The following is a 25,557-nucleotide window of genomic DNA, read 5'->3' as shown; positions in this document are numbered from 1 at the left end:
CGCCATTTTCTTTTGAAAGTCATGTCGAGCGCGCGACTCAGTTCAAATTTATCTGGGCGGAGTTATGTGCGCAGTAATAATGTTGTGTAATGATAAATATGCGATTGTGTATTTAGTTTGGATAAAGGCATACATTCATTTTCGTTGTTTCTTGTAGTGTATTTTGTTTTTATAATTAAGTCTTAGGTAGAATAAAAAATGAGCATATAATGAAAATGTTTATGCATTTGTATGGGAAAATATGAACTATTTTTGTCGGAAGGATATACTGCACTCCAAAGTCATGCAGTATTCCATCCAAAAACAACTCGTTCATATTGTCCCATACAAATGCAGTAACCTATAAATGTTTGTTAGAGTCATCATCATATCCAATGGATCCCGTGATCACTTACTGTTCAAAGACTAAATTGTGCCATGATATGCAAATATTTGTAATTATTTGGTTCACGTAGAGAAAATATTTAACAATCATGTATTATATTTTTAGAATTTCAGATTAGACCAGGAACAGGTAATGCACAAAATGATCGTACTTGTGCGGTACTGTTCGCAGCATATAGTTCGTAATGTTAAAGCACAAATATACTTTCAAATACTAAACACATCATAGCCAAATGTTTCCTTGTTATTTTCAAATTTGCTAAATTATCAGATGTGATAAAAGTTGTTAAGCAAGATAAACATTAAAAATTATGTCTACGTGAAGCATTTTTCTGTATCATTTGCAGCATTGACAAGAACAGAAATCAGACAAGGCACTTTAGCTCGATGCATTTATGCTAAAAGAACGCTTTACTGTGTCTCTGGCTACATCGCTAGGCAGCAAATTAGTGGCATATTCATAACAAAACTTTAACAAACCTAACACTTGATCTTCAATAAAGAGATTAAAGCCAGTTTAGACACTGTGCCATCAGAGTGCAGAAGGTAATCAATAAACGGTATGCAACTCGGCAATATAACAACATTAAAATAAAATCGTGATTATAGAAGGTCTGCTAAAGCATGCGTTTATGTAAGGATTTCCAAGGCAGACAGATATTTACAGAAACCACAAAATATCAGTTTGATGAACAATGAAATTACTGGTGGCACAGGGTGGCCGAGTGGTCTAAAACGCTCAACAATATGGATCACTGCCATATCACCTCTGTCTGTGTGGGTTCGAATCTCGGGCTCGGCCAATGTGGGTACGTGAGAAAGCTAGCCAGTAGCTTCTCGTGGTAGGTGGTTCTTTCTGTGGTTTTCCGGGTTCTTCCTCGATCATTTACACTAGCCGCCAAGTATAACCCATCTTGTGCTGAAAAAATGGCGTTAAACCCTATAACAGCAACAACATTACTAATGTAATAGGGCCTCGAGTGGTCGAGTGGTCTAAAGCGCTCACCGTTCCGGATTACTGCCATCTCACCTCTGTCTGCGTGGGTTCGAGTCCAAGGATCGGCTAGCGTGGGTACGTAGGAAAGCCTGTCAGTAGCTCCTCGTGGGTCGGTGATTCTTTCCTGGGTTTTCCAGGGTTCTTCCTCCACCAGTTATACTGGCCGCCATGTATAACCTATCTTGTACTGAAAATGTCGTTAAACCCTAGAACAACAACAACAACTATTGTAAGTGTTAAGTGCTTCACATACCGATAACAATTGTATCAGGATTTTCGCATATGTACGTATGATGACAAAGGCAAGGTTCAACGAAGCATTCTCCTAATCAGCAGGAAAGAAAATGTAGATAACCTACAAAATGTATATTAATGCATTGGTACACATTGAAACCAATACATTTAAATCAATCCTGTTTCGTACATATTAGTTTCTCAATCTTGGTTTACGATGGGAAAATAGTTTTAGCACAATATCATTTGAAAGGGCCTGAGAGGAAGATAATTTGTGGAGTGAATCATTGTGCAAAAATTGCGGGCACTAAATCTGTATGATAGGGAATCGAGAAACTGATAACGACTGCACCATTATCATTTCTCATTTTCATTGAAATTTATTTAAATTTGTTTTTACCGAAATTATTGGGTGATGACCAATTCATAGAAATGTCTGGATCTAAGTACATTTTGATCAGCCCTATTCCATTTAATTTCATGCTCACCATTATCTTTTAAATCATCCTAAGTCCGCGTAGTTCTCTTTATTTTATTTGCATATATGTGGTATCATGCTCATTCCTCAAATATGAGCATACCAGAGGCGTTGTGACGGTACCATATTATAATAAGAAAAATTATTCACCTCTTGCAAGAACTGAAACTCATTATATTTGATATGTTGATATAATTGAATTTTAAATTTCTCTAAATTTCCCAAATTTATTGATCGACCATCTTAGAATTTCCATGTTCACAATAATCATTATATTTTAAAAATAAGCTACTTCCTTGTGTTGTGTACAATTTGCACGTTTGTGTCTCTCGTACTAATTTATTTTGTATCGATTGATCACCACAGAGGAATACAGCTTATTTGGAAAGAATCTGCATGATGTTTTTAAATACCTTTGCTAATTGAATGAACGCAATTATTAATTTAAAAGAAAATTGCAATACTGTCTTTTTCATGTATTTGTGTTCACTAATTTGTTTCTTTGCTTAATAGGATTTACCCTGGGCAGTACAATCGAATCAAAAACAAAAGGTATCTGGGTATGGTGTCGTCCTCATCCCGTTAAAAAGGACCAAGTTCTCCTACTGCTGGATACTGAGGGGCTGGGTGACATACAAAAGGTACTTTTAATACTTCTGTTTGTTAAAGACATCTTTAGATAACAAAACAGCCAAGTGGATTACAAATATATTTGACATTGTAACCGTGCATACATCATGTAACGTTTACCATTTGGGATAGAAAGTAGCAGCGGTTGCCTCATCGAAATGTTGCATGCAAAAGCTAGACGACCGTTGCCATTCGCTTGTTGAGCATAGTACATTTCAGAGTCCAATAGAGGGTTCACTTGAATGCATGCCAGTGCAGTCACATTATTGTGCAACCAGATTTTTTTGTCATTAATCGACTGTTCCGGCTCTTGCTGTCTTTTATTGAACCAGTTACATAAACCATGTAACTGAAGGTTCATTCCTGCTTCATAGCGCTATAAGACAAAACCATGTAATTATAAGTCAAAATGATTTAGCTATTTGATGCAAATACTACCATTACAATGAACTATGCATCAGACCTAAAAGGTTTTGTAAAGTCAAAATAAATCGATATGGTACATCTTATATTTTTGAAAAAATACCACAGGTAAACATAAAGCATCAATACCGATATTTTGTACCCGAGTTGATTTTTGCAAGATAACCGGGTTGGCTTTCGGATTTACAACCGACCACTATTGATGGTGACTCAAATACAATGCTTAATGATGAATAACTTGAATAAGAAAAGACTTATGATTAATACATGCGGTATAAGATCCAAATATTGGACGAATCAATATAATTCGCACGAATCTAATAATACAACAAATGCAAATACAATTAAACTACCTTACAAAGTACAGGGACAAAGGTAAATGATTAACAAGGATTTCACACGACGAAGTGGATGATGTGTTTTACTCAGATAGTAAAAAGAATGGTACTTTATTCACATGCTAAAAATGTATTCACTCAAATAGTGAAAAAATGAGGTAATATACTAAAATAGTAAAATGATGCAAACAAAGGGACAGTTATTCTAAATTTATTTACAATCCCAAAACACTGGGTATTACAACAACAACCCCCCCCCCCCAACAAAAAAATCAGTTCACGACTAAAAGATTACATGTATGGAGTTACACACTCCGTCACCAGCACACTTGGCTACCAGTCACACTGGGCAATCAAGCAGTCATTATTCCAGGTAGTGACCGACCACCATTTAATTGTTTGGTCAGTCAAGTAAAAATCGCACACCAATTGTTAGCAGCGCCCGATCACCTGCTACTCGACCAGCAACACTGTTAACACAGCTCTACGGCTGCTATAGCTCAGCTTTACAGCTGCTATGGCCAGCTTCTATGGTTAGCTCTACAGCTGGCACCATGTCGACTTCGATAAGCTCTACAGCTACGACTCCAATCAGCTCTACAGCTGCGACTCCGATCAGCTGAAAATACATCCAACACCGTGTACTATGCATGACACGGGAATATACGATAAAACGTATTGATGTTATATACGGTAAGCAATACTGCTTATATTATCGGCACAATAATAACAAAACAATACACATCTTCAGAAGTAAACCTACCTAAGAATCCTACTGTACTAAACGTATCTTAAAAATGCAATTTTATATTGTCATTTTAAATATCTTGCAAGAATAGAAAACATTTGCATTATAATACGTAAGCCGAAGCTACACAAAACATATACAAATATAAACGTGGTTGTTCAAAGTTATAACGTATACACAAGGAGTTAATAAATAACTCATATACCTATACAGCGGAAAATGTGCAAGTCTTTAAAGTAGACCGCTCACTGACAAGACGTTCCATAATGTGTAGATTTAGTCTTACGGTGTGGCATTTATACTAAGACGATGTCGCCATACATCGTCTGTGCGCTGGAAGTATTCGTTTCTTCCCATCGAAAGCACTTGGTACGTGCGGCATAGGAAGGACTGAACTCACTGTTTCGAAACATTATGCAATATACCTAAATCACCCTCGGGTATAGTTGTACACAAAACTTCGAAACCCGAGTGCATGTATTTAATAAATAGAAAGATTTATAGAATTGCGTGACATTGATAAATGGGGATTTTAATATACTAGTATCATATTTTCCCTCACTTAAATGTATTTTGAAAACAGGTTACAATATTTAATTACATTGTACTTATCACTGGAATGAGGGGTCCTCTGTATTTAATCTCAAGCAAATGTTAAATTACTGTTTTGTGTATACTTGGGAATATGCTAGCAAGTTAAATTTGTAATATTGTTAGAAGTGTTCAAACAAATAGTACTTGATTGTTCTAAAATTGAGCAGATAGCCGATTTATATGGAAATCAAAAACTTTTATAAAGAAATAAATTGTTTAGAATGCAAAAGTCATCTTACATGCATTAACATAAAGCTATAAAATGTGATTGTGCATTTGTGTACAAGAGCGCGGAATTAAAACATATAGATATAATGGAATATAAAGAGCTGATTGTGTGTAGTTACTGAAGCTGAGTTTCATTTTTATAAGAATACGTCATTTATATACTTAATTTGGTTAGTAACTTTATACATATCTGACGAAAACATCAGTTTAGAAAATATATTCACTAAACATTTATGACGAGAAGTTTCTTTTTGGATAATTAAATGCAATATGTTTTATCCATGAGCTCAAATAATTCAAAAATAATCATAGTGTCCGACCCTTGATACAAAAATGTAATGTTCCATTATATTGGGGGAGTTTGAATTTCGCATTGTGAACACATTAATAGTCTGACTTTTTGTCCTGACACTCGCACATCTATGATAGAATATACAGTCCAAGTGACTATGCAGTCTAAGTCATTAATAATGATGTTCTATTGATTGTTTAATAATATCATGTTACTTGTTCGCGGCTAGTGTGTCAACAATCAGCATTATATAACTCAGAGAGAAGACAGTGTGATGAATGGAAGAAAAGATGTTAAAGTAACTAGTTATTCACTTAGAAACATACATCAAGCACACAGGTTCGTCTTGCAATTCTACCAACAGTGTCTCCAATGTCACCAATGTCTTCGATTGACTTCCTCGATCTCCTGTAATAGCCTTTGCAGTTTCTTCTGCTGCTGTTTCAGTATCCTTGTGCACTTAAGCTATTTTACGAATTGGACTAAGTTATTGTTTTGTTCCGGATAGTGCTGTCGTTGTTGCCTTTATAATATCATCGGCATGTTCGGCATTTACTTTCATTGCTTTAATCAACAGTGCAAAAGTTTATCAAATCCCCTGTGAGGTCTTATATTGCAGTTTGTTACAACTGTAACATGTTGACACTTTTGCGGACTACTATAACATTACGAAAAATTTAATGGTGATCTTGAGTTGCTTCACTTCATTGTTTTTCATACTCTTCTATGTCATCACTTGCTGACATTGAATATAATTGATTTTAGTTGTTAAATTGTCGCATCCAAACCATCTCGATAATTTACTTCTGTTGGAACAGCAAGTTTGGTCAAATCATTGGTGGGAAAACTATGCGGTTTCTTATGATCCGTTCAAACGTGTTACGAAATTCATCCAACGAGTGGTCCAATGAGTATTTGCAAGACCATGCGGCACCATACCAAGAAATATCATCAACATTTTAAGTTGTCTCTTATTATTTTAGGCACAAGTGGGTATCATTGAGTTAAATAAATCACTTCTGTTTTTGCATCCAAATAGTCAACGGTAGGTGCTTGAACAATAGCGGAAATGAAATCAACGTTGGTGTTGCCACTTTGTCACTATATGCCTTTTGAAAATCTTTTAAAACATCATAACATGGCTCGTCATCAGCCGATGTTCTAATTATTTAAACCCCATTCCACTTTATCCATCATGAAATCATATTCAGCAGCAGTTGAGTTTTTTCCTGATCCAGCAGGGCCATTGACCAATCCACGAACTGAGTTTGGAAAATATATCACCATGCTTGGATAATTTAGGTGATGCTGATGCATTGATGTCAATGACGGAAAACGCTCTTTTATCCTAAAAATCATATGTGAGTTTCTTTATGCGCGACCCCATTGAATAATACAATATATAATGCAGTCATGTCTTAAGATTGTGTGCGTTGATGTGCAAAAAAACATATACTGGGAATCAAACACCAGTTCAGACACGTAATGGACGAGTAGCGATTATAGGGACTTGTATTCGATGTGGCGGAAAGAAATTCACTTTCATTAAAAAAGTCGGTGATGATATCGTGGCTGCATTAACAAAGTTACCTGGAACTCCATGACGTAAATATCCCTGTAAGAATCACATCCCTGAATACAATTATTGTGCGTCTGGTACACTGCTAATATGCAACTTGATTAGAACAATCAACTAAAACCTGGAGAAGCACCAGTCAATTGTGTTGATGCTGCATGTTACTTGCATGACCTTACTGATAAAGCATCACACAATATCCATGCACATTAACAATCGAATGTGAATGTCATTATTGATTTAAATGCGATTACGGGACCTGGTGCTAGGGAACGAATCGCAAGATGGACCCTCAAAGGAGGTATGAAATCGAAGATTGCATTAGGAGGCTCTGCCTCTCGCGGACATAACCCCGCTCATTTAACGTAAAGAATATTAATACAAACAAATAATGGACACAGAAAGCAAAGCCGAACATTATGAATTTTTTTTATAGTCAGCATCGATATTCGAAAGGTGAATATGCCATGGAACAGTAAGCAAATGCAGTAATATGCCATGGAACAGTAAGCAAAAGGAATTGCTTGAGCATGTTATGCTAAACAAGTGACGTGACAAATTTACCTACCAATACCAAGACAAAATTTCACGTGGCTGGTTTGATGTCCAAACATCAAATGAGTTTCATAAGGCTGATCTCTTATTTCTTCCACACGATGGTGTAAGTGATCGACAGGGTCGATTGCACACATAAAAGTACGTTTTAACCATTGTTGATGTTGCCAGCAGATGCAAATAAGTTGAGTCGTTGATGTAAAAAAATTTTCAAGCGTCGTAGATGCACTCGAACGCATTTATGCACGTTAACCATTAATAAGGTTAACATTATTACAAGTGGATCATGGTAAAGAATTTATCAGATCTGTTTTTGCGCAGTTAACCTAATACCGTTTGCGAGTTCGTGTTGAACATGTTAATATACATCTTGACCAGGTTATTGTGAAACTATTTAGTTGTACATTTGCTGAGCGGTTATTCGGACATCTGTGCACACAGGAATTGTTGATAATATCTCAGACCGCAGAGCAATCTCAAGAATGGGTAACACGACTTTCCTTTGTCATATCAACATTGACCAATGAACTTATACTCACTATTGAATTAAAACCAGCTAATTATATTCAACAAAAGACTGTCACAAATACTCAAAAAATGATATCAGAGCAATCGCCGTTGCAACCAGTCGGAAGCGAAATCTGTTCGGTACATATATGGTGCGTTAAAACGTGGACAACATTGTGCTACTTAACTAGTATGGTCTGCCCATGTATTTACGGTGTTGGAACGGATTGATACATTCATACTCCAAGATAACCAACATGTTATCGTTTGGGGCCTGCAGAGAGCTCAATGGTTCAACCATGGTAGGCAAAGCCACCAAGTCGAGTCGTTCTAGCAAATTTGGAACTACCACCAAGATTTGTTTTAAAACGTTAATGCATCGCTTTGCTATTTACAATACACAATCGTAAAATTGATTGACAGTAGCATGATGTCTAAACGCCATGTCAATACCATTAGGGCGTATACATCTTTTGGTATCAATCGGGGACAAACTCACTTTAGTACATCGGTAAGCACCCATGCGTTTTTTCCAACACGATATCATATTTGCCTTGTGTGCAAATTTACATCGGTCTCGAAGACATTCCACTTGCTTATATTTTTTTAGATCTATCTGCACAATAACTCGTGGAACATTTTTTGCCTTTCAATATTCTTGATAGATCCAAAAACTACTGGGTACAGTACAGCCCACGTGTATTTTCGGAAACCAACTCATCGTGGTGTGGTTGGTGAGGATTAAAGAAGAACTGTCCACATGTCTCCGTGTGTCCGGATGGAGTCGAGGCTGCGGCTTGTGAAGAACTGCTTTGCGCACCAGGCTTTCTCACCGAGACGATGAGGATGACAACCGCGTGTCAATTGATTGAATCACGCTTTGACGTGGTATACTGCACATGACCCCTGCAAGCAAGCTCGTGACAGGTTCATGCAGAGAGAGAGAGAGAGAGAGAGAGATAGGCCAATTTATGTGGATCATTTTGAAATAATTATATACATTTCTAGTTCTAATGAAGATAATGTTTGATACTATTAACGTAGTCACAATGCCACGGAAAACTGAGCTAATAATACTGAACTTTTTTCTTTGAGAAAAGTTTGATAGACAACTTTTCTAATCAGTTAAACTTCTGCTTTATTGAAAGAAACTTCAGCAAACTTACGCACTGACTTGCCGAGACTATTTTATGCTTCTCTTAACAGTATAAAGATATCCTATTGTTTAAACATGTGGTTTGTATAAACTCTCAATGACAGCCGCTTCTGTACTAAAAAAAACACCACCTCACAAACAAAACAGAAAACAGTGAATTTACACTGTTATGAGAAACACGTGTATAATCGTAAAAATGTAATGACCCAATCATAAGGCTAAATATATATACACACAGCTACTAACATTAACTCAATTCTGACTGCATTTATATTGTAAGTGATTGTTCATTAAATGTATGGGACTAATTTTTTATTTCCGATTTGGGTATCTTTTATTCTTTCATTCATTGCAAGATAAATTTATTTCAAATTAACTATATACAAACTTAAATGGTCTATCCTTAATAAAGACATGCCGTGAGCAGAACATCTGCAGAAATAAAGACAGTGGCCATTGTAAACACTGTTATAATATTTTAGGTTCAGAAGACAATGTCAATTTCAGCTTATGAAAGGTGCGTTTCTAACACGAAGCCATCTGACTTGGAACGTTGTACTTGACAGCTCAAATTATTGATCCGTCATTAACAGCAGAAGTTTGGTAATTGTTGCTAATTAGTCTGATCTCAATATATTGTTAGAGCAAATAACAATGTGGAAAATTTTCAAATCTTACATTTTCAACAAATTTAAGGCATTCTGCATGGTTGTATCCAAATGTGTTATATTACTATTTAGTTCTTGTAAGGAAAATATAAAAACAATTGATTGAATCACGATAGCGAAGAGCTAATAAGTCAGATGGAAATGACGTGTCAATAACGTAATCGTATTATAGATCTAAGATGTTTAATTATTTCAGAACATTTTCTTGTTTGTGACTATTGGAGTGTTTGGCTATTGAGACAAAAACTGAAACATGCAAACCAATCTCTTTCAATAATATTTAGCGGATTTCTTTATTTAGTATACTGCTATGTAGATAAAATGGATTAAGCTCTCCAGCTCTCTCTCTCTCTATCTCTCTCTTTCTCTCTCTCTCTCTCTCTCTCTCTCTCTTGATAAAATGATGGCTCTTAAATTTACATTTCTCTAGCATGATCTAATGACTTTAGGTAAATAAATGACTTGTCAGTTCAAGTTATGTCAAGACTGGTTTATCCATTTATCTCAAAATGGTTAAGTGCGTTCTAATGGATATCGCGGAATCCTCTATTTAATATGAAACAAAATGTTAAGAAAGTGCTAGTATATCTAGTTCCAGTACATTGCAATGCATTTTATTAAAACAGTTTCTCTCGGAATGTACAGACGTATTCATTTCCTTATTTCTGTTAAGGTCGCGCAATATATTTTCTTAAGTATTATATAAAGTTCCGTAATATTGAATTCCCTGATGGTGAAAAGAACGAAAATGAAAGATAAACGTCAAACATTTTACCATAAAATCACATTCATGTATACTTGTGTCATTCACAAGATTTCATATTATATAGTTTTTATTCAGATGTATATTTGAATAACAGTAAAAGAAAGCTTTATTACATAAATCGTTCCTTGCTGTATGAGGGGAAGTGTTATGTATATTTAATTTATATTGTTTGCTAGATTTTTGTAAATTATTTTCTTTGAATAAATGCTGCTGATAATGTAGCATGAACAAATATATTCTTATACCTTTAAAGTGTGCATCTGCTATTAGATTGCCTTTTCCTTTGATGTGCCTGATGTCAATGTTGTTATACTGCAACTTCAAACGCCTCCTCAATAATATAACTTTTGTACTCACTTAGTCAATGAAAGTAAGTGGTTTGTGACTACTAAATATATGTACTAATATTGACTTTAAAGTGTTGCAATGCCACTATCAAAGCCACCATTCCTTTCCGATTGTGGAATAATTTCTCTGGTGCCTGTATAGTTTATTAGAAAGATATCACACTGGATGATCTGCACCATTTTTGTCTTCTTGAATCAATACTGCACTAACACTAACATCATTTACATTAAAAAACATTTTAAATGATTGAAGTTTGAAGCTGAAAGAACTGGTTCACTCTGAAGTATGGCCTTTAACCTATCAAAAGCCTCCTAATATTTTTCAGAGACCATGAAACCACGTTTTCTAACTCAATAAATTTGTCAGGGGTTCAGCAGTTAAGGTAACATTGAAACAAAATTACCGACAGTTATCCAGCCATACCCAAAAATCGCATCAGTAGCTTATGATAGGAATAGGGAATTCAGAGATAGCCTAAATCTTAACATCTATGGGAATACATAGTCCATGTTCCACGATATGTCCATAAAATATAACACAAGCACGGTAAAACTCACGTTTGTGTAAATTAATTGTCAAATTAGCATTAGTAAGTCTGTCAAAGAATTTCCGAAATGTCTATATGTGATTTTTCCTGGTGTTGTAGATGATCACATCATCGATGTAAGCATCACAATTATCTAGACCATGTGTAATCATGTTCATGAAATGTTAAAGTATGCAACATTTCATCCCAAACGGCATCACTTTATATTGATAAAGCCCATCCAGACTAACGAATGTCAAAATTTCATTTGACCTTTCCGTAAGTGGAATTTGCCAGAATGTTTTCAAAAATTCAAACTTGGTGACATATTTTGCATTTCCAATATTATGAATGTGGTCATCGATTCTTGGCAATGGAAGTCTTTTTTGGTCACACTGTTCACTTTTCCATGGTATGTGCACATGCAGAGAGTATTATCTCGTTTCAGTACAAGCATACACGCAGTACTCCAGTCACTTTTACATGGTACTATTAAACCTTTCTCCAGCAAATACTGAATTTTGTTTTTCGAGCAATACTTTTTGAGAGGGTTCACCCTGTATGAACGGTGTTTCACGGGTGTGGAATCTTAAGTTTTAACTTCTTGGTAGATTTTATTTGTTTGGGTAGGAACTTCTGAAAACAAGTGTTCATATTCCGGTACTAGCTGTTTTAGTTCATTCTTTTCTTGTGGCTGCAGATGTAAACATTTCTGGTCCAGATTATTCATAATTTCTGAATTCCGAGCATTGGTTGCTCCAACGTCAATACAGTCCGATTGCATTCCATTGCTTAAATCCTCATTATGTGGGACAGGTACAACTAAATTGATTGCATGATTAACAGCGCTATCTCTGTCAACATACTTCTTTACCATATTTATGTAGCAAAGTTGTTTTTGTTTTCGTCTCCCGGGAATATTGATGATGATATTAATTTAAATCACTTATTTTGTTTGTCAACTGTGTAAGGAACGTAGTACTTAGCTCGGAGAGGATTTTATGGTATGAGCAAGGGAGCCATGACTCTATCACCAGGCTTTAAACTCCTTTGATTTGCATTTGTATCATACCTTAATTTCATTTGTGACTGGGTAGAGTGCAAATTAATTCTTGTAAACTAACTAGCCTTTGACAACTTTAACGACTTTGACAAATTTAAAATTAGACACATACTCGAGAAGATTAAGTTCTGTATCATTATTTGAAAGAAGTTTCTCTTTTAACAACTGCAGTGGTCCACTGAGAGCGTGTCCACATCTATTTCAAAAGGAATAAATCCGAAAGATTCTTGAACTGATTCCCTAATGACAAACATCAGTAAATGAACACCTATATCTCAATCTTTTCTAGTATCAAAACAATATGACCGAATCATATTTGTCAACTTTTGATGAAATCTCTGTAAAGCTCCTTGGCTTTCAGATATATAGGCAGAAAACTTGAATTGCTGGATCCTATTCATTCATAACGTGCTGGAAAATTCCAAACATAAATTTGACCCTTGATCAGATTGGATAGATTTGTGCAGCCCAAATAGATTGATAGCTATCAAAGCGCTTAACATTCGTTTAGTTGTAATACTACTCAAAGGAACGGCCTCTGGGAATCATTTAGATTCACATATTTTGGTCTACATGTATTGGCTGCCTGATTTTGTCTTAGATAAGGGACCGACGCTGTCTACGAATTATTCTGCAAAATGGTTTGTCAAATGAAAGAATATGTTGCAGTTGAGCCTTAGATATCTTCGGTTTGGGTTTTCCTGCCATTTAGCAAAAAAGAAAAGATCTGTAGTATTTGCAAACATTACGTTTAATATTTGTCCAATAAGACAAATTAAATATCTTGTGATAAGACATATTGATCCCTAAATGACCAGCTGAAGGAATTTCATTTGCTTAACTACGAATTTCCTATCTGTATGATTTTGGAACTAGAGTTTGATAGTTCACCGACAACTCGTCACCAGCAGCTACCTCAGGTGGTGTCATAAGGACCCCATCTTTGACAAGATAACAAACATTTGCTTATGTCGCTTCAGTTTTTCTAAAAGCCCCTTGAAACAAAAAAGGAGCTCTCACGATCATTTACCTATTTGGTGACAGGTGATTGTCGTTTTCCACCCTGATTAGATTAAAGAGAATGAGTACTTGAAAGAAGATAACTGTGACCAATACTTTTCGATTACTCCAAGCAAGAAGTAAAAGTGGTCTCATCAAAAGCCTGACCAATGCATCTGTCAGCCAAAGGAATACATGCCTGATCAACATCATTTTCAAGAGCTTTCTTTTGTCGTAGCTCTAGTAACTGCACAAGCTGGGTATAAATCAGGGATTTCGTTTTCAATAAGATCATTTTTTCTGATCCAAACAATGCTTGTCAGTTACAAGTGGATTAAACAAAATCTTATCTCCAGCTAGACCATTGCTTAGTATTCAATATATACCGTAGATGGTTAAAGAACAGAAATGTTCCGACTGTCACGGGTCCAGAGACTAAGATTGATGACAAATTTACACACTGAACAGGAACATTAACAAAGCCGCTCTCTACTCCCTGAATAAGAGCACATCTCATTAGAAGAAGACTTCCCAGAAAAGGGCAAAGTACCTTATAATAAAAGACTCTGAAAAACTAGCGTGTCCGTTAAAATTTTGATTGGTATAGGATTGGCAGAATCAAACATCTATGATATAGAACCCCTCGACATGCGTGGTTCACAATTCACTTTAATAAAATTAGACTGCTGCTTGAGCCAACAAATGCATTGCTTTCAATACATGACCGTAAACTTGATCTCTTATAAATAAGAGTCCTTATTGTAAGACTTAGTGACAAAGTAAATTTTATTAGCTAAGGTATACTCGTCAGCTCTACGAGCAGTATTTTCAATTTTTTAATGTCTGGACCTTATGCTCATCAAGGTAAGTATCAGCGTCACCATGAACGCAATTCATGAACTATTTAATTAATATGAGTTGTCTGTGAGTTTTATAATCACTACTAACCTTTCTAGAAGAGCTCCACACATCAAATTGTCTTGCTTTTTCCCATGCAAATTTGACATAGGTTTTGTCAGCTGATTTTCTACGAGTCATAAATTGTTGATGATATGCCTCGGGTGCCCACTCATAACCCTTCAGGATATATTCCTTAACGACATCATAATCAGCACGCTGCTGTAGTGACAGTGCAATGTAAATATAACGAACTCTGCCAATAAGTATGCTTTGCAAGGAAATAGTCCAGTATTCCTTGGTCATTTAAAGGTTTCACCAATTGTTCTTCAAAAAGAAAATATTGATCTATTTCTTTTACTGTAAAAGGGGGTACCAAACTTATAAATTTTGTAATATCAAACCTTGAATTTGCAAAGTGGGGGAGTTCATTTCAATTTCCAGCTGTAATTCTTTTAATCTAAATAGGTTTTCCATTTCTTCCTTTTATCTTTCTCTCTTCATCTGCATTTCCCTTTCTACCTTTTCTCTTTCTCGTTGCAACTGCATTTACCTCTCTCCTTCATCTTTCTATAATCGAACTTTTCTTTATTCTTTCTGTAACTGTAAGTGGATTAGTCTCTCTTGATGCTCAAGCTTACTTAACTTGATTTCATTATTGTATTTTAATTTCAGTTCCATAACATTGTAAGTTCGAGCCAAATAGAGACTGACTAATCAAAACCTCTGATCAATCAAAACCAAAGCACCCTTTATCCAAAAGATTTTTTCCAACAAATGTTGGACCAGAATATTTTTGATTTTTTGCTTCGTTAAAGAAGCCTTCGCCTAGGAAAGATCATTTTTTAATGCAAAGCTGGAGTTATACATTCTTTTTTAAAGAATCAAACTGTTGCTGGGTAGGATTTGTAATAAAGTTGTCCATTCTATATGACACTGTAAAAGTTTGTTGGATTTTACAAAAAATTTATAAAATGTGGAATTTTCCGAAACAAGGTAAATTTAAATCTCAAAAATAATATTTTCTGAAATATGTAGAGACGTTTGTATGCCATGTACGAGCCTCAAATTTTCTATTTCGACTCTGTTGTCTTAACATAAGAAATAGAAGAGAGTAAGAACAACAAGCTTTGTGAAAAATGTTTAAAAAAAGAACGTACGGTATTGCGAATTAAATCCCAAATTTTCCTAGAATTATGGACACAAGTCCAAATGATTAAAGATCTGAATATATTTTAGTGCGAATTCAAATTAAATGCAACGCTGAAAAAGTTAATGTGCCTGTAATGGCACGTCTCGTGCTAAGGTACCAACAGTCATTTGTTGGATTACAATAATACAATCCAAGAATTAAATATTTGTTTGAAATTTCACTATAAATTCATCTATTTCCAAGAATATTATTTTTGAAGAGCACTTTGAATTGCCATAGAATAATCACTTGAATTAAATTATTTGAATAAATAAAATTCCAAACCAAATGAATTTCTGGACATAACTATAATACATCTGATTATGTTTAGATCTCACAGCATGAATAAATAATTGTTGTTTTTCTCTACTTGACCTCAGTTCAAAATTAGCATTTGCTAGGAATAAATTACCTAATGGAAAAATAACCTTCTAGAAGGTTGTTAATGTTTATAAAATAAAATCTTTGTTATAATTAGAAATATACTACTAAAATTATAATATAGGATGTAAAATATGTCAGGTAGGCCAGATAAATATTTAAGGGAAGTCCAATAACTTTGACCCAGACCCACATAAGTATGTTTACTTCTATTAATAATGATCCTATTACACTGGTCAACAGTGAAATCATTACTGACTTGAAAATGCCCTAATCTGTAGTATTTTGGTGTGCCGAACACGAATATAACCGTGAAAAATTTGTATTGGCTCTCGTTTTGAAGATATTCATATACCTCATTTTCTATGTTTCACTGTGTAAATTTCTCCAGTAGGACTGCAGCAACATCCGGAATAATGATGTAACATTGCATAATACCATCATGCTCACATCATCCACAGTTGATTGCATCATTTTCTGATGCAATGCAATACTAATGCCATGCGGCTGCTGAAGTAAGTTGACGTCAGCAGTGTACTATACATGTGTAGGCCTATTATACTAATGCCAGGCGGCTGCTGAAGCTGACGTAAACCGTGTACTATATAAAGCCCAATCAGATAGGTTCAGCATTTAAAATATTTTAGACGTTGTGCGAGACAGTTCAAGCTACTGTTACATAAAACTTATTATTTTATCCATTTACGTACAATAAAGAACAGTAATGCCTCGAAAGTGTGTTAATACCGCGGACAAATTTTGCTATATTTGTGGGGAAGTGACATTTGCCAACCAGAAGAAAAGTATCAATTCTCAAGTGAAGAAGGCATATCATCTTTACTTCGGATGCAAGGTTGGTGACCAAGACAAGCCTTGGGCTCCGCATATATGCTGTGCTACATGTACAACACAGCTTTCACAGTGGTTGAATTGCAAAAGGTCATCAATGCCGTTTGCAGTCCCAATGGTGTGGAGAGAGCCAAGCAACCACCTAAATGACTGTTAATTCTGCTTGGTTCCTCCTCTTTCCGGCGGAATAGCGAAGCGAAAGAAGTCGAGAATAGTCTACCCAAACATTCCGTCTGCATTGAGACCAGTTCCACATGGTGAGGGACTTCCTATTCCAGAACCTCCAGCAGAATATTCTCTTGATTCATCTGACGAAGACAAAGGTGAGTCGACCTGTTCTTCTCCTGGTCCATCAGCATGCAGTGATCCAGATTTTCACTGTGGTGCATCATCAACCCCACACAGAATAACACAGGAAGAACTAAATGACCTGATTCGTGATTTGGACTTATCAAAGAACAAGGCAGAATTGCTAGGATCAAGACTCCAACAATGGAATCTTCTAGAAGAAGATGTCACAATTACTGCATATCGAAAGCGCCACCAGCAATTGGAGCCTTTCTTCAGAAAGGAAAGTAATCTGATATTCTGTTCCGATATTGAGGGCCTCATGAATGCTTTAAAAATCACTCATGACCCACAAGAATGGAGACTATTTGTGGACTCTTCGAAACTGAGTCTCAAGGCTGTGCTTTTGCACAATGGAAACATTCTTCCATCTATTCCAGTAGCGTATGCTGTCCACATGAAAGAGACATACGATAACTTAAGGCAGCTGCTGAATTCCATTGAGTATAACAAGTACAGCTGGCACCTCTGTGGTGATTTGAAGGTAGTTGCCCTTTTAATGGGACTGCAGCAAGGATATACAAAATACATGTGTTTCTTATGCGAGTGGGATAGCCGAGCAAGGGAAATGCACTACATGAGGAAGGAATGGACTCACAGGCAGAATGTAGCCATTGGAGAGAAGAATATCCAACACCCAGCTCTGGTTGAGGCTCAGAAAATCTTGCTACCACCCCTTCACATCAAACTAGGTTTGATGAAGAACTTCGTGAAAGCCATTGACCGGACTTTGCCAGCATTCCGATACCTGCATGAAAAATTCCCTCGACTCAGCGAAGCAAAGATTAAAGAGGGAGTTTTTGTGGGTCCTCAGATTCGAGAGCTTTTCAAAGATGACCGGTTCAACAACTTGCTGGAAGGTGACGCGAAACAAGCATGGAATGCTTTTCGCCTAGTTTCTACAAACTTCCTCGGAAATGTTAGGGCAGAAAACTATAAGGAACTAGTAGAAGACATGTTGATGAAGTATAAGAAACTTGGCTACAATATGTCTCTAAAGATTCACTTCCTTCATTCCCATTTGGATTTCTTTCCTAGCAACTGTGGTATTGTTAGTGATGAACACGGCGAACGTTTTCATCAAGATATCGCAACAATGGAACAAAGATACCAGGGAAAATGGTCCACTACAACGCTGGCTGACTAATGCTGGACACTCCTCAGAGATGCTCCCGAACAGCTGTACAAGAGACAGGCGAAGAAATCTAAGATGTAGTCAATGACTTGATTTTGTATAGGTAGGCTATTACAGTTGACCTTTTACTATTGGAATGCATTTCGTTATGTAAACATTAATTTCTTGCAGATTACAAAAAAACTAGAGCCAATTTTGCAATTTGACTGTCATATTCGTGTTCAGCACATAAAAATTGATAAGAATTGACTAATTTTATTTCAGTAACATGACTTTTGTAAAAATTTGTTGTCCAGTGTTATTAACCCCATACACATTGATACTATTTTAGTTTTGTATTAGTTGTTTACAAAATAAATAATAACACTACCAAACAATACATATTAAATATATATAATAAATGCAACATCTCATTTGTGTGATAGAAAAGCACCATTCCCAAGCTGAAGCTGACATCATCTTCTGATGCTAGCATTTTAGAAAAGTGTTACAATGGTCACTGCCTTGACTTCTGCTGAACATTCGCTGCAGCCAAGCCCTTTTTTAGGGAGAAACCATTGAAGTTTCTAAATGGTGTGTGGTTTGTGGTGATGGTAAAGGCTTTAAAACCATTTTTATATTCTGATTTTTAGTATAAATAGAACACTATGATATTGCTTGTTAGACTTCAAACAAACTTATCTTGTGATTAATGAAATAATACAAATACCAGTCAAAGATAATAATTTAGCCCCAAAAGTTAAATGACCAATACCTTACAGCATAAATGCAGTCAGAATTGAACTAAAGTTGTGTGCATGTATATTTTAATCTTGTAACTGAACCGTTAGTACTTTAGGACCAAACATGTTCGCATTTAAGTGTAAATTAAGCGTTTTATTTTTGTAGTTTGCTTGTTTTAAATAAAATCAGATGTTATCTGAAATTTTCCGTACCTCAGATGAATATATTTAAATTATTCATGTTTAAATAGTAGTATAAATTTACACTGTTTAAGATAAGATCGAGAAGTTGTGCCTCCCGTCAAGTCAGTGTGTACATTGTCTAAATGTGTGGAATATAAAAGACTTTTCAAATTAATTTATATTGTCCATATGTTTGATCAAAATAAAGCTCAGTGTTTGCTGAAATGATATTTGAATGTAAATCATTCATGAAGTTTCGGTCTTACCATAGGCGATCTTCATTGATTAGCTGTTCAAAAGTCAATCAGTTGTGCCAATCACCCGCACCACGGTAGACATGCCATTGGCGTGCCGGCCGAGGCGCGGTGGTCATTTGTAGGCATTTTATTGCTCCTTCGTGGATCAAAAATGGAGGGGATTAAGTCCTTACTATAACGCTAGGGGTTGCAAAATACACGTGAGTTGTGCTATACAGTTTAGGTCGACGTCCCACATAATAATTGATCAATTTGCGAATGTTCTTTTATTGACCAATCATTATTTCAACCATGTCTGCATACACATCATTAGTTATGATGTGCATCAACAGCGAGTAAGTGTCGTTGTACAGCATCTTGACCCGATTCTGGTAAAACAGTTTAATCTTGTGATAGTAAAACTCGTACATTAGCAGCTTCGACAAGTCTAACACCAACGATCCAAGGTAGATAGGCTTTGTCGGCTTGCGTTTTGACTGTTGACTGTGAACAGCAGCATGTCTACTATCAAAGATATTTCTGATTCAAAGGCTAGCTCAGTGATCAGCCTTTAAAACTGATCTTCTTCACTATCACGAATAAAGTCGACTATAATTCTTTGCGCAGATTCTCCATTGCTTTGCAAAACATAACATTGTTCATAACTTTCTCTAACTCATCTGTGGCAGCTAAGCGCTGAACTGTATAGAGTTTGTTTATACGGCGCCATCCAAGCGTGCTGGCGAAATTCAAGCACTCGATGGATCTTGGTCATGCACATAACCGATTGTACATACAGCTGGAGGTTTCGCACGTGTAATAAATATTTAAAAAATTTGTATCCTATGACTTGTTACTAGTTTGGTGCATTCAGTAAATATACTTCCGGATTCATCAACGATCATGTACTAATACGGAGACAGCCTCCAAACATGTACTGACAAAGCTTCTGACGCTAATGGATAATCTTTGTGAACATTATGTAAATGTTCCACATATTCGAAAGCAACTTCAAAGAAGTGGTCACTGTTGCTCTTATAATCCTTTGGGTTCGTGTATGTTAATATATCTAGAATTAATCTACCGGAACCCACCAATAAGCATCATTGCCCAGTCATAGAGGGTTATTGGCATCTAGATACATGATATAACTCTTCGTCGCAGTGGGGTCATACACGTCCATGTTTGGGTTGCGTGCGCAAGCATATATGTAACTCGCCACAGAAATCCAGCCACGAACAAAGCGCTTTTGAAGCACTCCCAACTCGATTTTGGTTTTTAACAATAATACATTCCAAGCTACACCTGATAACGATAAATAATGTGTATGATTGTACACGTCCATGGCAGAATCATGAAATGTCTCAAACGCATCAGTTAGCAGCAGTACATCAATGCACATATATAGATTGTGACATTCACTCATGCTTTTGCATTTGTATGGCGAGAAAAGTTTGTTTGCAGTCGCTGGGGGAAAGGCCTTCAGGTAACATTGATGAATATAATACGCTCAAATCTGTGGCTGCTGCGGTTTTGGCAATCTTGTACCAATCTTGTTAATTTCTCCTTAACAAGTCCGTATTAGTTGGACAATACCTACGGGTAATTGCGAAGTCTCCTACGTTAGATTGCTCACTAACTTGACCAAGGACTAATTCAGAAACTGTAACGAATGTATAAACTGTAGCTGATCCAGCCTAAACGTCTTTTTTTTATGTCATTTGGAATATCACTTATTGGTGAGTTCGATACCGTGGCCACTGCTTACATCATTAAGTGACCATTACACCCACTCAGGTTATGAAGTACTAGAGGGATTTTTGTTTTGTTTCGGTAAATTCTCAATGGTAGATTGGACCGATTCGGTTGACAAGTGGTTAGAGCATCCACCTTGGATGCGGATGGTCGCGAGTTCGAACCCTGACCGAGTCATACCAATGACTTTTTAAAATGTTACTAGCAGCTCGCTTGCTTAGAGGTTAGTATTAGGACTAGTCAGCCTTGTTTCAGGAGTATGTGACTGGGTGCAACATGATGCCCCAGTGCTAGAAATCACAATCAACTGTCACACTGTAGACATCGTGGCGATTTGACTGAATATTATTAAAGCTACGTTAAAAATCCAAATCGCACACACACACACACACACTCTCAACGGTATATTACATGAGCAGTCTGCAGCTGGTCTGTTCGCACCAGTGATATGACAGTGGTCACGGACGTTAAAGCTTCAAGTTGAAGAGCTTAGCTCTTTATTATAGCTAAAATCTTTTCATAGATCCAGCAATGAATGGCTGCAGAAAAGGTACGAATTTTATCACGGGCCATAATCATATAGATGGTGAATCGAGCTGTTGTCAAACTATTTCGCTGTAATTTCAATCGACTTAAGAAAGCTCTCAACCGAGGCCTTACCACGATATAAAATTGGTTATACAGTTTGCCCGTCACATATAACTAGTGTATAACAAAATCAGTATGAGACTTGTTCAGTGACTTGTTAGGTCGTTGTTACACGCGTTGTGTCTTTGAAAGCAGAGTTGTCTACTGAAACGTTGATACATTCAAAGTTCATGTAGATGAGATAAGGGACCTTCATCGTTCGTTGTAGCGCAGTAAATTTTATAAGTTTCTGCCAGGTAATGGCATTATTGTCCATCACTGACCTTGGTGGAACCCACGCAGGTGCTGGTAAATGGATCCACAAAATGGTTGTAATATGAGAGATATGGACATCGACCTTGGCACATCGGTCAAACGTCCATCCTGGACCACATTGGTGTATTTCCCCGACGGGTGGAGAATCCTTTTAATACCTTTATCGGTTTTATCACTGATGGCGCTGGTTTCGCTACGGTTCAGGATTTTACGAGCACAGCTGTGAATCCACGGTGTAGTTGTTTTAAATCGATCATTGTCACGACTTAGCCGCAAAACCAAATGCGCCGTAAGGACAATATCTGATTGAACTCCACTGTAGCCAACGAAGAAATTATCGTGTCTGGTCTATCGTGTTGTATAATTTACTGTTAGTAATTTTAATGATAATTATATTAATATACCAATCATGATATTGTGTTGGTCGTCTTAAGTGGCAATATGACCGACCACGTTGAATTTCAAGTAATGATTCTATCTGGTAACAAATTATCTAAATTAAAGAAAAAAAAAACAAAGTTAGGGGTGAATGCAGAGAAGCTGAACCTAAAGAAAACATTGCATCAGTGAAGACCGTTTAATTTATTTCTTATATATCGTAGATTTCATAGCTTCTTCACAACTGCATTAAACTAAAAGAAAGAACAACATGCATTTTTTGGAGCCTATATTGATTATCTACTATTTGCATGAGTATATGTCATTTTAAGTTAGATAGCAAAGTCAATGATATCAAATTATAACAAGTGTGCCTTATTTTCACACTTTTACAATACAAGTGCTCATTTTTACAGAGTGTATGCTTGCTTTTTGTATCATTGGTACGACACTAACGCAATCAATTCATGAAACCATTATAACTTGCCCCAATCAAGGCCCAGAAATCCACCTTTGGCATGATATCGTTCTTACTGAATGCTAATGTGTGATCTAAACAGGAAACGCGTACCTAAGTTTAAAACAAAGAAAAATGAATAGTCTGCGTTGTTTTTCAACTATTGTTGCTACACTACCAGTACATCAAAACACACTTTCTGTGTTTTATGAGTAAAATGTATTAATGTATATTTTAACTGAAACAGACTATAGCGTACGAGTCAGCGTAAGTGCAGCATAAAGGTAGCGTTATAACTCGTTGATCCACAGTATCGATAGTGTATTTTATCTCCAGGAAGCATAAAACAAAACAGCATATTTTTTGGAATGGAAATGAAGTATAAACGTTCCATGGACAAACCATCCGGAAATATTCAAATATATTATTTTCGTTGCTGAAAATGGAATGACACGATCCCATATTAAAACAAATTTCCTAATTGGATATAATAAGTAGAGACATGTCTCTTTCTGTTGATGAAATAAATATTAAGTTCATACTTAAGTTTCTCAAAACTGCGGATATAATCAGAGGAGAATCAAATGTTGCCAATTGCATATTCCTCATTGGTATGGAAAATAAGGTGCTTAAGCAGATCATTTCTAAATAGAAAACCTTTGAAGGTATCTCTCTTTCCGTTAGCATATAAATTATACCTAGATAGCTGCAAGTCGCGGTCCCTCTCCATATGGATCTATCAAGGTAAAAATGACAGGCTGAATGATTTAATGGTTTGGTCATACCCTCAACACCTATTCCATTGTGTCATATTTGGTATCTCAGCCAACATGACACTTGTACCCGAATGGTCCAATCTCTCCCTCTCTCATCTCTGTCACTCTCTCTCTTTGTGTCTGTCTGTCTGTCTGTCTGTCTCTCTCTCTCTCTCTCTCTCGATCGATCGATCATCTTAGCCAGGCACGGGCTAAGCTCAATAAAAAAGGAGCGTAGATGATTTTCGCCCGTGCCATGCATATATCATTTGGTCTATTATGGTAACTATGAATGATACATTGAGAGATATGTCTAGAGAGATTTGGGGATAGAAAACAAACTGATCGTCAGTACCATAGATAAATAACGCACTGTTATGACTTAGATTAAGCGTAAAAACTATCAAGTTTTGAACATCCCCTTCATGCTTTGTCATTTCATTTAGCATATGCTCCACTAATTTCGATACATTCACCGGTGACTAAATTAAAGGACCGTGCTTTCATATTTCGTGACGCTATCCTTACAATGTTGTAGTGCTCTACTTTCATACCAGCTTATACGTTTATATCCTAAGCATCACTTTTATTTATAAGATCAATATGAATGAAAACAAAAGTTCATGAAAGGACCTAATCAACAATGTCCGATAAAATTGTGGATAGTTAGAAAAGCTGCGTAAATAAAGTTTGTAGAGTACACACTAAGAAGGGATGTGAGAGTTCACTTCCACCATCAATAAATAATAGTTTTCGGTCATAAATCTTACCATTATTTGAAATATAAGTAGGCATATTCTTTTGTGATATCAATATGCGTATTTGTATTTGACATAAATATAAAGTATATGCGCTGTGTCGTTGATATAATATGATCAGTATATATTTATCATCTAAAATGAACCTTGCCAAGCCTAGTTTCGTTTCAACAAATAAATTACATACATATCACGGTATATTATATTTAAAGCATACAAACATACAAACAAAATTATATATATTTCAGGGAGACAGAAACAATGACAATCAGATCCTGGCACTGGGACTACTTTTAAGTAGCACTATGGTCTACAATATACTTGGGAAGTTTTCCAATGACGACTTGGAGACTCTTTCGTAAGTATATCATTAAAATCAAATGGTAATAGTATTCCTTCTAGGAAAACCAAAGTTTGCATATCTTAAACAGTTATATTATGTACTCAAACATTACTGCGTTTGCACTTTCAATTAAATATTTATATTGTATTCATGAATTAGTTGTTCTGAATTAGTAGCTTTTTTATCTTACAGTGATGAAATAAATGGTAGGTTCTATCATAAACTGTCTGTCTTAAGAAAATTTGCTAATATATTTGATTTGAAAATCGAAGCTTGAGCCTCAGAAAAATGCTCACTTGTGTTATGCACACATCTGGAATAATGCGCAAAGTATGACATGATGAACACAAGTGAAATAGTGCAGAAATCATTGCATATTACCTCATCATAATGCTTGGTTTACGTCTTGACAGAACTAGCACATAATAATATATTGACACTAGAACACTCATACATGGATAAGATAACACTAAAAGCTTTTTTAAACAATTTCCGGAACAGCTTCATAACTATTAAATAACCCCATGCTATTGTTACAAAAAAATGAAAGAAGTTTAGGTACATATGAAAAGTTCAAATCATTTACGCGCAATATACGGTCCCTTGACAAATATATATATATATATATATATATATATATATATATATATAGAGAGAGAGAGAGAGAGAGAGAGAGAGTTGTTGTTTCGTTTAACGCCATCTTTCAGCACACGATAGTCTTTACAGGGCGGCCAGTATTAATGGTGGAAGAAGAA

At 35.9% G+C, this 25,557-nt stretch overlaps 1 protein-coding gene across 10 annotated transcripts in view; it reads left to right on the top strand.

The window, feature by feature from the left end:
• Positions 1–25,557, top strand: part of LOC149797357 (guanylate-binding protein 7-like) — a 103,441-nt gene that overhangs the window by 34,592 nt on the left and 43,292 nt on the right. For all 10 annotated transcript variants that reach the window (XM_089962125.1, XM_089962123.1, XM_089962118.1 and 7 more), the window contains 2 exons: positions 2,607–2,734; positions 24,708–24,817. In XM_089962125.1, the coding sequence (XP_089818251.1) occupies positions 2,607–2,734; positions 24,708–24,817 (238 nt within the window). The remainder of the gene's footprint in view (positions 1–2,606; positions 2,735–24,707; positions 24,818–25,557) is intronic.

This window comes from Sinohyriopsis cumingii, chromosome 6 (genome assembly GCF_028554795.1).
Source record: "Sinohyriopsis cumingii isolate HCF-2022 chromosome 6, ASM2855479v2, whole genome shotgun sequence".
NCBI classification, from domain to species: Eukaryota; Metazoa; Mollusca; class Bivalvia; order Unionida; family Unionidae; genus Sinohyriopsis; species Sinohyriopsis cumingii.
Note: the sequence above shows the minus strand (reverse complement) of the source record. Positions and strands in the feature narration are given on the sequence as shown.